At 43.4% G+C, this 13,294-nt stretch overlaps 1 protein-coding gene across 2 annotated transcripts in view; it reads right to left on the reverse strand.

The window, feature by feature from the left end:
- Positions 1 to 1,245: 1,245 nt before the first annotated feature.
- podxl2 (podocalyxin-like 2) overlaps positions 1,246 to 13,294 on the reverse strand; it is a 59,395-nt gene continuing 47,346 nt past the window's right edge. For both annotated transcript variants that reach the window (XM_043707600.1, XM_043707601.1), the window contains 4 exons: positions 9,774 to 9,930; positions 6,339 to 6,400; positions 4,261 to 4,440; positions 1,246 to 3,013 (listed from right to left, as the gene is read on the reverse strand). In XM_043707600.1, coding sequence (XP_043563535.1) covers positions 2,807 to 3,013; positions 4,261 to 4,440; positions 6,339 to 6,400; positions 9,774 to 9,930 — 606 coding nt within the window. In that variant the 3' untranslated portion in view covers positions 1,246 to 2,806. The remainder of the gene's footprint in view (positions 3,014 to 4,260; positions 4,441 to 6,338; positions 6,401 to 9,773; positions 9,931 to 13,294) is intronic.

Consider the following 13,294-nt stretch of genomic DNA (forward strand, 5'->3'; position numbering starts at 1 on the left):
GTGTGATGGGAGAGGTGTTAGGTGTGATGGGAAGGTGCCGTGTGTGATGGGAGAGGTGTTAGGTGTGATGGGAAGGTGCCGTGTGTGATGGGAGAGGTGTTAGGTGTGATGGGAAGGTGCCGTGTGTGATGGGAGAGGTGTTAGGTGTGATGGGAAGGTGCCGTGTGTGATGGGAGAGGTGTTAGGTGTGATGGGAAGGTGCCGTGTGTGATGGGAGAGGTGTTAGGTGTGATGGGAAGGTGCCGTGTGTGATGGGAGAGGTGTTAGGTGTGATGGGAAGGTGCCGTGTGTGATGGGAGAGGTGTTAGGTGTGATGGGAAGGTGCCGTGTGTGATGGGAGAGGTGTTAGGTGTGATGGGAAGGTGCCGTGTGTGATGGGAGAGGTGTTAGGTGTGATGGGAAGGTGCCGTGTGTGATGGGAGAGGTGTTAGGTGTGATGGAGGAGGGGACTAGGTTGTCCCGGAGGGAACGATCTCTGCGGAATGCAGACAGGAGGAGGGAAGGGAAGATGTGTTCTCTCTGCTTCACCCATCCCCCCCATCCCCCACATATTTTGTCACACAGCACTGGCTTCAGCCTTGGTCATTCACAGCTCCTAACCTCCCTATAATCTCTCTATGCACTGTCATTATCACCCCTTTATTGCTACCTTTGCTTTTGGAGTCATGACTCACCTTCTCTCAGCCTAGTATAAATACCTCCCTATTTCTCCCTTTTTTTAGCTTTGACAAAGGGTCAGTTAGACTCGAAACATCAGCTCTTTTCTATCCTTACAGATGCTGCCAGACCTGCTGAGATTTTCCACCAGTTTCTCTTTTGGTTTCAGATTCCAGCATCTGCAGTAATTTGCAAGGATGTTTCCCCTTGTGGGCTCTATTTTTAAAAATTGGCATCACCCTGTTAGGACAGAGATGGTGAGACTTGTTTTTCTGTTAGAGATTTGTGTGACTTTGGAACTCTCTGCCTCAGAATGCAGTGAGGCAGATAACTGAATATTTTTAAGGCAGAAGTGGATAGATTCCTGTTATGTCGGGGGATGAAGGGTTATTGGTTGATAGATGGGAACGTGGAATTTGTAACACAAACAGACCAGCCATGAAGGTATTGAATGACACAGCAGGCTCAAGAGGCCAAATGATATACACCTGCTCCTGTTTTGTATACTTGTATATTGCACTCATCAGGACAATTTGCAAGAAATACCAAAGTAAAGGGTGAACAAAATAAAAACTGAAAGAATTGCAGATGCTGGAAATCGGAAATTAAAACAGAAATTTCTGGAAAAGCTCAGCAGGTCTGACAGCATCTGTGGAGAGAAATGACATTTAACCACATTGATACTGTATGAGAGGACAGTGCTAATTGGTTAGTAAGTGGACTTTGATAGATACAGGCAATGCCATGGAGTATGCACCAGTTAATGTTGCTGACAGTTAACAGCCAAGTTTTGTTTAAATTTTAAACCAGACAGATTAACTTTGATTGTTCAGGGCATTGCCTGGAGAAATGGACCAGGGAATGGCTGTCACCCATTGTCACTACATTCCACTTGCTATCCAATTAGCACTCTCCTCTTATAAGTGCAAATATTGTTTTCCATTCATTTTAGTATTGTCCTGATGAATGCAAGATGAAAAGCTTTAACAGAACATGTCTTTTCTCAGCAGTATTCAAGTTCTATAGTAACAAATGAACAAGAATGATTTGTCCAAATTTGGGGTGAAAGTGAGCTGGTGCATGAAGCCCATGTCCAAACATTCTAATGTGCCTTGCACTACAACTCCATCCATCATACCATTTTAGTTAAAAGCTAAATCAGACAGATTGAGAATTCCAATACCTAAGACAGCTACTTACATCATAAAAGCTGAAGTTTAATGGACTTTAGAAACTATGGCTTTTTTCAAAAGACCACTACTACTTACTGTGTATACTTTTCATGTGTATTCTATCACATCATTGCTATAAGTCTTGTGGTTGGGTGACCTCTGTTAAAAGGCAATTAAGGAGGGACATTGAATCCCATTGAATCACCTCAACTGCCTTCCAAATAAGCTGCTACTATGACAGCACACCTTTCTTGTTGTTCTTCTGTTTTGAACATTGTGTTTTGCCAAGGATGAGGATAGAGAGAATTGGAAGATTCTCAGATGCACTGTAAACTACAAACTCTTTCACTCCACCAAGAAGCAGAATAAACCTCTCCAAACACTTGCTAAAAATGACCAAAACGTCCCAATTGCCATGTCAACGGTAATCCATTCACTTTGAGAGATTACAATGACAAAACCCAGGCCTATATATTTTAACATAAACATTAATAAAGTGTCCTCAGCCCTAACGATGATTCACCAATGTTAGCTGTCCCAGTCATCCCTGTAGACTTTTAATGAACTTGTGCTAAATGCCGCTAGTGATTCTGCACTGTACTCTAGGAAAGAACTATCTATATGTTATGCTTAGGAGCTCTAAATACATTCAATGGATTGGACTCAAATGTGGGGCACGAAAGGGAATAAATGATGTCTGTGAAATACTCTGCTATTCCCGTGTATAAAGTGATCAGTCACTTTCATTTTCAGATGGTTCCACTCAAGATATGCACCAAACAAATTCCATTGGCTCACTATTAGTGCTTTCTTTTTGTTGAACCATGGACTCATGGTGTGATAGAGCGGAGGAATATTGTAGGATTAGAATGCAGCATTAGGTCAGTCCTTATGAAGCAATGATGCCTCTGTGCAAAGTACAGGGGTCCATCAAAAAAAATATATCCTCTATACTAATTCAGAAATGGTGAAGGTTCCTAAAGGTGGGTGTCTTCTTCAAGACTGTCCGGCTCATCTTTTGACCCTTTGGTGATAAGTGTGGTCCAGCCTCCGGAACATTCTACTGCATCGCCATTCACACTGGGCTTCTTCTCCTGCATCTCTGAAGTGCTGTCTATGGTTATGTCCAAGGTTGGGTTGTCGTGGCAACCATTCTCAACAAAATGGAGTTCCTCGCCATGAGACTGAGGGGAGATGAAATTAAATAACTGAGTAAAAATAATAGCTGAGTAATTCAGAACTAATATTAAAATAATTCTAAATGTTAGTCCAGAACATGAGTATTGCTGCAAAATGGCAGATCGGCAAATAGGTGACAACCATTCGCTGATCCATTTCTCGGGGCAATGCCCTGACCAATCAGAATTAATCTGCCTGGTTTAAATGTAAATAATGCTTGGCAGTTAACTGTCCATCAGCATTAGTAGATGCATTCTACACACAATCCCTCGAACAATCAGAGATCACTGGCAAACCAATCAGCACTCTCGTCTCATAAACATTTGTTTTCTCTGTGAATTGGCATTCTTGCAAACTGTCCTGATGATTGCAAGATGGAAAGCTTAAGTAAAAATGTGTAATTTTTTCAGCAATACTCATATGCATATTTTATGTTTTTGATTCTGTTCTCTCCTAATCTTTATACCTCCTCAATTCCTGAAGCTTTGGGTAAGAGTTCTGTCTGGACTGACTAGCTTCTAGCATTTCAATTCATATGACCACGCTTTACCAGTGAATCAAAAGGTAGGACAGAGTTCCATTTGTTATTCTATCTTAAAGCCACTATATTAATATAAGTAGCTGTGTTGGAAATGCACTTTCAGACTTTTTGCAGGATTTCCTGCCACTGATTTCTTAACATTTGCAATGTTGTTAGCGCCTCTTTCTATTCCGTAGCCAATCCTGCAATTCATGCCTCCCCCCACAGCAGTGCTATGGGGTCAAACGTTTTACACCAGTTAAATGAATTCTAATAAATAAACAACATTTCTTTCAATGAACTGACAGCAAAGCTAAGGGAGAGATGCTAATTTATAGAAGGAACCATCTCCTCCACAATTTGGAAAGCGAGGGGTAGGGTCATATGCCATATTGTAGGACAAGGCCAAAGCTATAAAACAAGTGAGAGGGTAGGTTAAACAGATTGAAATACAACAAGAACTGCAGATGCTGGAGATCTGAAACAAACAGGAATTGCTAGTGAAAATCAGCAGATCTCGCATCATCTATGGGAAGAAAGCAGAATTAATGTTTTGACTCAAGTGACTCTTCAAAAATCTGACTAAATGAAAAAAAATCTTGTCTTTTCATAGTGTCTTTCAACAACTTAAAGTCTCTTCCCCAAACAAGAGACAGTCAAATTTCCCCTAACCTTTCCTCACAACCTTGGCTCATGATATCTGTAGCCATGAGGTTCGGGCATATCACTAACCATGTTCTTTAATTTTGGAAGTCTTCGTTGCCAACAGATGTAGACGAGGCCTGAAATGATGATCACTGCGCAGATTGAGCCAATGATAACGAGCACAACAAAGAGTTTCCCATAATCTCCACGGGGATGGCTGGGTCTCCCTTGGCAACCTGTAGCAGATGTGACATTGTGGATCCCAATCTGCAAATGAAACCACAATTAGGAACATAGGAGCAGAACCAACAGGCCATTCAGCACCTTGAGCCGGTTCCACCATTACAGAGAATTACATAGAATGGCCATTTGACTGAACTGGTGCATATGCACCTACAGAGGCCACATCTCATTCCTTCTCTATTCCTATCAATCTAATCCTTTTGTCTCTTTCACCTTTATTTGTTTACCAAGATGTACTACTTTACCTATGCTACAGATGGTAGCTAGGGAGACAATGGTCTAGTGATACTATCATTAGACTATTAATCCAGAGACTCAGATAATATTCAGGGGACAAGGGTTTGAAGCCCACCATAGCAAATGGTGAATTAAGCATCCAATATTGACCGCAAAATTATTATCGCAAAATTTTTTCTGGTTCACTTCAGGGAAGGACACTCCCATCCTTACCTGTTATGGTCTACATGTGACTCCAGACCCACAGCGATGTGGTTGACTCTTAACTACTCTCTGGGCAATTAAGAATGGGCAATAAATGCTGGCCCAGCCAGCAACACACACACACAATGAATGAATTTTAAAAATTAGAATAACACAGTAGTTTCAGGGCTTCCTGAAGAAGGGCTTATGCCCGAAACGTCGATTCTCCTGTTCCTTGGATGCTGCCTGACCTGCTGCACTTTTCCAGCAACACATTTTCAACTCTGATCTCCAGCATCAGCAGACCTCACTTTCTCCTTTGTTGCTAGAAGGATGGGGTTTAAAAGCAGGGAGGTTATGCTGCAGCTGTATAGGGTGCTGGTGAGGCCTCACCTGGAGTACTCCTTGGAGTTTGGTCTCCTTACCTGAGAAAGGATGTACTGGCACTAAAGGGGGTGCAGAGGAGGTTCACTAGGTTGATTCTGGAGTGGAGAGGGTTGGCTTATGAGGAGAGATTAAGTAGACTGGGACAATACTCATTGGAAATTAGAAGAATGAGCAGGGACGTTATAAAATTATGAAGTGAGTAGATAAGATAGAAGCAGGGAGGTTGTTTCCACTGGTGGGTGAATTTAGAACTAGGGGACAACTAGTCTCAAAATAAGGGGGAGCAGATTTAGGACTGAGGTTAGGAATAACTTTTTCACCCAAAGGCTTGTGAATCTGTGGAATTCACTGCCCAGTGAAGCAGTTGACGCTCCCTCACAAGGTTTTTTAAGTCAAAGATATATTTTTGAATAATAAAGGGATTAGGGGTTATGGTGAGCACGCAGGTAAGTGGAACCGAGGCCATGCGAAGATCAGCCATGATCGTATTGAATGGCGGAGCAGACCCGAGGCGCCAGATGGCCTATTCCTGCTCCTAGTTCTTACGTTCATTTGGAAATCCATGTAAACAATGTTCAGGTTATGTGCTCAGAGGTAATCGAAGTCGAGTTTAATTTTTTTAAAAAGAGTGACTCTTCCTTCTGCTGTACATCTCTCATGATAAGAGTGAATAATCCCACCTCCATTCTCACTCCATGGGGATGGAACTGATCATTGCTATTAGTGCACAATCCACAATATTTTCTTGGATATTTGAAATAAGGATCATGTCCACTTCCTGCGAGGTTTGCCACCCCAACATGAAACTGCATGTGATGTGGAGAAAATCATGAGTTCCCCAACATAGCTGAATGGTTTGGAACAGCGAGTAGAGAGATTTAAAGAAGCAACACTGGCCCTGTGAGGTAGGAACAAGCATCAATCATCCATCATAGCCAGCATTGCTAATGTCAGTGATCAATAATAATCATGTTATTGAGCTAATGGGTAGTAAATGCAATCAGTGTTTGTGGTGAAACTGCATTAATCAAAGACTCTGCAGCAGAGAGCTCCATATTCTAACCACGTTCTGGAGTTGAAGAAATATCCCTCTGGAAAAAGATAAAAAGCCTTACCTCTTTCAGGTTTTCCTTCACCTCTCCCAGCATCATGAGCACCTCCTTTGCTGGTATTGTACCTGGATTACAAAAATAAGAATGCATTGTTTAGGACTTGAATATTAAATAGAATTTTACAACACAGAAACAGGCCATTCAGCCCAACAGGCACAGACTGGTGATTACAGCCAACTTAAGCCTTGTATTTTCCTTCCTTTTACAGTATATTCTTCCTTTCTTCCTCATATTCAGTTCTTGTCTCCCTGCTATAGGAAAGATGTTGTGAAACTTGAAAGGGTGCAGAAAAGATTGACAAGGATGTTGCCAGGGTTGGAGGATTTGAGCTGTAGGGAGAGGCTGAATAGGCTGGGGCATTTTTCCGTGGAGTGTAAGAGACTGAGGGGTGACCTTATAGAGATTTATAAAATCATGAGGGGCATGGATAGGGTGAATAGGCAAGATCTTTTCCCCAGGGTAGAGATATCCAAAACTAAAGTTCACAGGTTTCAGATAGAAGTGGAATGAGTTAAAAGGGACGTAAGGGCCAATGTTTTCATGTAGAAGATGGTGCATGTATGGAATGAGCTGCCAGAGGAAGTGGTGGAAGCTAGTACAGTTAGAACATTTAAAAGGCATCTGGATGGGTACATGAGTAGGAAGGGTTTAGAGGGATATGGGCCAACACTAGCAAATGGCTCAAGGTTAATTTAGGTTATCTGGTCGGCATGGATGAGTTGGAGCAAGGGGTTTGTTTCTGTGCTGTACATCTCTATGATTCTATGTTTTTATCCAGCTTCCTCTTAAAGATATCTATATTCTATTTGCTTCAACGTCTCCATTCAACATCCATTTTTGCCAATCTTAGTCAGAACATTCCTTTGTTGGATTTATAGTGATCAATTTATATGTAATACCCACTGGTTTTTACTCTAGCACAAGTAAAGTTACTATGGAGGTCCTGCCTTCTCACCCTCTACCCCCACCTGAAGTATGGTAACCCCATGGGTTAAACTCCCCGTAGGTCATCTCTGTCTAATGAGAGAGCAGCCCTATGATTGTCTGGAACTATGGTGACTGTACCTCTACCCAAAGTGAAATCTCTGCCTCTGCATTGATGCTATCAAATCACTTCATCAAATAAAGACCTCTATCAGGTCATCCCTCAGCCTCCTCTTTTTTTTTGAGAGAAAGGTGTAGCTACCCAATCAACCTTTTCTGATAGTTACTTCCTGTTAGTTACATCACTTCTTGATATGGGTCAAATGCTGGCAAATGGGACTGGGTCAGATTGGGATGTCTGGTCAGCGTGGATAAGTTAGATCAAAGGGTCTGTTTCCGTTCTACATGACTCTATTACTCTATGTCTCTGTGTCAGCCTTGTAGTTCGTTTTAGCAGTTACTCAAGTGTCTGTATATCTTTTCTGGAAGAGATAATCATGCGCAGTTCACTAAGTGGAGACATGGTCTGTTGAATAAAACACCAGGCCTGATAGGCCGAATTTGGAAGATTTAGAATACCCCCAACCCGAGATATATATAACTGTCTCTGGGTGGAGCTAGTCATTTCTAAGTCTGTCTGAAGTAGTTGTTCAGTTTGTGGTTTGTCAGTTCTACAGTCTATCTCCACGTAGCATGGACCCAGGTACTATTTCATAAAAGAGAATATCTCTTATGTAGTGTTGATGCAGTTAACTAGTTTTAAGTGAATATAAGCTGTTATCCTATTATTATGTAATAAACTACTTCTTGTTAGTTGTGTATGTGCATCTTCTGCCAGAGACTCATTCATGCTTAATCCTTCCCCAATTAATATGAGTAAGCCTCATAGACCAGTCTTATAGGAAGGCTTGATGGCAGTAAATCTACCTAAACAAGATCCTGTATAACCAAGTGCTATCTCTAATCATATGACTGACAGAGAGAACATAGAATTCCTACAGTGTGGAAGCAGGCCTTTCAGCCCACGTAGTCCACACCAACTCTCCAAAGAGCATCCTACCCCATCCCAGTAACCCTGCTACCATGGCCAATCCACCTTACCTTCACATCTTTGGGCTGTGGGGGGGAAACAGGAACACCCGGAGGAAACCCGCACAGAAATCCGCACAGAACGTGCAGACAATTACCCGAGGGTGGAATTGAACCCGGGTCTATGGTGCTGTGAGGCAGCGGTGCTAACCACTGAGCTACCCCAAACATTTTGTACTTTCTCCATCTTCACTGTGAGTGGTGAAGGGGGTCAGTTTTAATCTATCACAGGGAGCGTGAGGAAGGAGTTCAGAATGTATGCTTAGAACCAGTTGCCTCTCCCAGAGACAGAGACAGTCAGCTATATATCAGTTGGGCCTGTTGACTGGGGAAAGAGAGTTTCTGACAGGTTCAGTAGGTTGCTGACCAGCCTACAAATCCTTCCAAGTGTTCCCCAAACGGGAAAATGGTGGGATGTATTTCATGGTCCCTCTTGTGGTGGCTTGGAGGTGGGAAGGACATTTAGTTAGGCAGGAAACAGTCTAACATACCCGAACTCTGCCATTCTCACACCCCCAACATGAATTGTCGGGATGGGAAAGCCTATGGCCATTCAATTCAAGGACAATTAAGAATGGATGACAAATGCTGGCTTCACCAGTGCTACCCATTTCCCATTTTATTTCTTGGGATGTGGGCATCGCTGGCAAGGCCATCTCTCATTGGTTGAACTGGCCTTAGTTGGCCAGGTCAGCAGGCATTTAAGAGTCAACCACATTGTTGTGGGCCTGGAGTCACATGTGGGCCAGACTGGGTCGGGATGGCAGATTTCCCTCCTGAAAAGGAAATAACGATGATTGGTTGAAGTCTCCCAGAAAAATGAGAAAGGTTGGGAACCTCGTGGTTCCCGCAGTAAGGGGATTCCAGAAACATGGATAGAAGGGAATTCTCCTTAGAAGATCGAAGGCTAAGAGGAGACTTAATGGAGAAACTCAAAATGGTGAAGAACTTAAAAATGAAGAAAATAGAGACTGTTCCCATTGGCTGAAGGGACAATACCTGGAAGATGCAGATTGGCAAAAGAATCAGAGGTGATGCCCGTATAAGGACTAAGTGGTTAGGATTGAGAATGAGAATGTGATGGTGGGAATTGAACCCGGGTCTCTGGCGCTGCGAGGCAGCAGTGCTAACCACTGCTGCAGATTGGCAAAAGAATCAGAGGTGATGCCCGTATAAGGACTAAGTGGTTAGGATTGAGAATGAGAATGTGATGGACACAGATTCAACAGTAGCATGCAATAAGGGAGTTTGATGAATACTTGAAAGGATTAAAATTTCAGGTATTATGGGGAAAATGTCAGACAGTTGGTCTAACTGAACTGTTGCTTAAAACTGTGAACCAAATGGCCTTCTCCTGAGCTGCACTATTCTGCAATTTTACTGCTCCATCCATAGATGGTGAGCACCGCCTCATTGGACAATCACCTCGATCGCTGGCCAGCATCATCAGGAGGTGCTTCTCGTCCTCACTGGGTTTGCTCAGCGATATCAGCCACGAGTCAGCAGGGGAGCTCAGTTTCCTGGAGAACGACTGTGCCACCAGCTTCAGCAGCTTTAATCCTTCCCGAGTCCGAAACACTTCCTGAAACACACAGCTTTCTTTAAACAACAGAGAAAATCACTTTAAATCAGACAATCCCTTGTGCAGAGGGGTCCAATGATAAGGTGGATTTATGTAGCGCCTTTAACATGGAAAGCATGCAAACAGGCATCACAACCAGGACAAAATGGATGCCAACTTTAAAAAAGGTAGACTTGTATTTATATTGCACTTTTCATGACCATTGGATGTCTCGAATCACTTTACACTTTTCACATTGTGTAGTTACTGCTGTAACATCAAAATGCAGCAGCAAGCTCCCATAAACAGAAAGATGATAATAAGCAGAAAACAAACATCATAACAACAGATGGGGTGATATATGTGAACAACAGGACACCAGTTGGCAAATCCCCTGCCTTCTTTAATATTGTATCATGCCATCTTTTATACCTACCACATTGGCAGATGGAACATCAGCTGAAAGCCTTACCAAAGAGGCAACATGTACAGTGTATGCCTCAGTGTTGCACTGGAGTACCTACCTTGATATGGGTGTTGAAATATTAGAAAGAGAAACAGAACCTCAAGCCTCAGGGACAAGGATGGAATCAGCTGAGCCACAGGAGAAAGATTTGGATGACACACCAAAACTCCTGGTGAAGGAAGTGAGCCTTAAACAAGGGAGAAGAAGCTGGAGAAATGGAGCGGTTTTGGGAATTCATGCACTAGGTTTAGAAACTTGAAGGAGTCGCCAATGGAGGGAGATATGTGCAAGAGGGTGGAGAAATCAGAAGGACATAGGGTACAGGTTGACCAGAGAAGGTTCCAATGATGGGGCGCTGAGAGGCCATAAAGGGATTTAAACGCAAGGACAAGAATTTTAAATGGGAATTGCTTGAGAATGAGGTGGTAAGGGTAATGGCACTATAGTCTTGCCAGATCATAGACTGCCCTGTCGGAGAGTGAGAAAGACAACCAGTGGTGGCTTAACTGAGGTTGACCATGCCTCAGGTGAGGGGAGAGGTTGAGAAGGAGAGTTTGATTTTTATTTATTCACTTAGAGTCATTGAGATGTACAGCACAGAAACAGATCATTCAGTCCAACTTGTCCATGCTGACCAGATATCCTAAATTAATCTAGTCCCATATCCCTTTAAAACCTTATCATCCAGATGCCTTTTAAATGTTGTTATTGTACCAGCCTCCACCACCTCATTCCATGCACCACCCTCTGAGTGGAGGAGTTGCCCTAGTCCCTTGTGGGATGTGGGTACCACTGGCTGGCTACATTTATTGCTTGTCCATAGTTGCACTTGAGCTGCCTTCTTGAAATGCTGCAGGTTGATCCCCAATGCCATTGGGAGGGAATTTCAAGAATTTGACACAGTAACATGGTAACCTCAGCTGTTGCGGGAATTGAACCCATGCAGCTAGTATCACTCTGTATCACAAACCAGCCATTCAGCCAATTGAGCTAACCAATGCCCTTAAATGTAGAGGGAATATACGATAGAAAGACGGGGGAGGGTATTGATATGGGATGTTAAACATTTCCATAAGTGTCCAATTTTGATTGACAATATTTTATTCCATTTAAAACTCTCTATCAGAATTTCCCAAGGTATGGGTCAGGACTCCAAGTTGGGTCGTATGCTGACATTTTGGGGTTGTGACCTCTGAGGAAGGAATGGACACAATGGAACTCTGATCAAGTTATAGCTCTACAGGAGCTGTCTCACCTCCTCCATGCCACAGCTCTCAAACCTCACTGAGGAATTATTCTTATTCCCTGAAATGGAGTCCACAGTGGGAAAAGATTTGGGAAGCACTTCTGGTTTCGATGGAAATTGTTGCTGTTTCCCCAGGTTACAATACTAATGTTGACCTGCAGGTGGTGCTGCACATCAACATGGCTGCCTGTGGCAACAGCACCCCCATGAGTGATTAATGGGACTGCAATTCATTGTAACAAGAACAACTTATATTTATATGGCACCTTTTTTAACATAGTGAACTATCCCAAGAGAGTATATAAGAGCTACATAAAAAAAATCTTGCTAATCCATATAATGAGATATCAGGTGACCAAAAGTTAAGACAAGTCCAACAGATTTTTGGATGATCTCAAGTTTTTAGATTATATTAGATTCCCTACAGTGTGGAAACAGGCCCTTCGGCCCAACCAGTCCACACCGACCCTCCGAAGAGTAACCCACCCAGACCTATTTCCCTCTGACTAACGCACCTAACGCTATGTGCAATTTAGCATGGCCAATTCATCTGACCTGCACATCTTTGGACTGGATGGGAGGAAAGAGCATGAGACACCAACCATTGGAATGATGATGGCTGGAATGAACAAAGGAACAAATGAGAATTTAACCAGAAGATGAGCTAAGATAAGGGAGAAGAGGGGTAATGTTACCAGGATGGAAACAATGGTTTTAGTGATGGCTTCAATATGTGATCAAAAGCTTATCTCAGAGTAAAATACAACATCCAGATTGTGAACAGAATGGTTTGACCTCAGACTGTTGCCAGGGAGAGATATCGAATTGGTAGCTATGGACCAGTGTTTGGCACAGGTGCCAAAGCAATGGCTTCAGTCTTCGTAGCATTTCGGTGGGAGCACTTTCTGCTTATCCAGTACCTGACATTAAACTTAGCAATAGGAGCCAAGAGAGGTGGCAGTGAGGTAGCATTGACTTGTGTAGGAACCAGGCCACTTGTGGCACAGTGGGGTGTCCCTACCTTTGGGTCAGGAGGTCTGGACTGAAGTCCCACATGCTCCAGAGATGTGGCATAGCGCATCATAGAACATAGAACATTACAGCGCAGTACAGGCCCTTCAGCCCTCGACCTGTGAAACCAATCTGAAGCCCATCTAACCTACACTATTCCATTATCATCCATAAGTTTATCCAATGACCATTTAAATGCCCTTAAAGGTGTTGAGTCTACTACTGTTGCAGGCTGTGCGTTCCACACCCCTACTACTCTCTGAGTAAAGAACCTACCTCTGACATGTCCTATATCTATCACCAATACCGAACAACCCAGAAGGCCTCCATCTTCAAAGACAGCAATTTCCCCTTATATATGGTTGACGATGCTCTCCACCGCATCTCCTCCACTTCCCGCTCCTCCGCCCTTGAACCCCGCCCCTCCAATCGCCACCAGGACAGAACCCCACTGGTCCTCACCTACCATCCCACCAACCTCCATGTACAGCGTATCATCCTTCGTCATTTCCGCCACCTCCAAACAGACCCCACCACCAAGGATATATTTCCCTCCCCTCCCCTATCAGCGTTCTGGAAAGACCACTCCCTCCATGACTCCCTCATCAGGTCCACAGCCCCCACCAACCCAACTTCCACTCCCGGCATCTTCCCCTGCCACC

The sequence above is a fragment of the Chiloscyllium plagiosum genome, chromosome 18 (genome assembly GCF_004010195.1).
Source record: "Chiloscyllium plagiosum isolate BGI_BamShark_2017 chromosome 18, ASM401019v2, whole genome shotgun sequence".
In the NCBI taxonomy this organism is placed as follows: Eukaryota; Metazoa; Chordata; class Chondrichthyes; order Orectolobiformes; family Hemiscylliidae; genus Chiloscyllium; species Chiloscyllium plagiosum.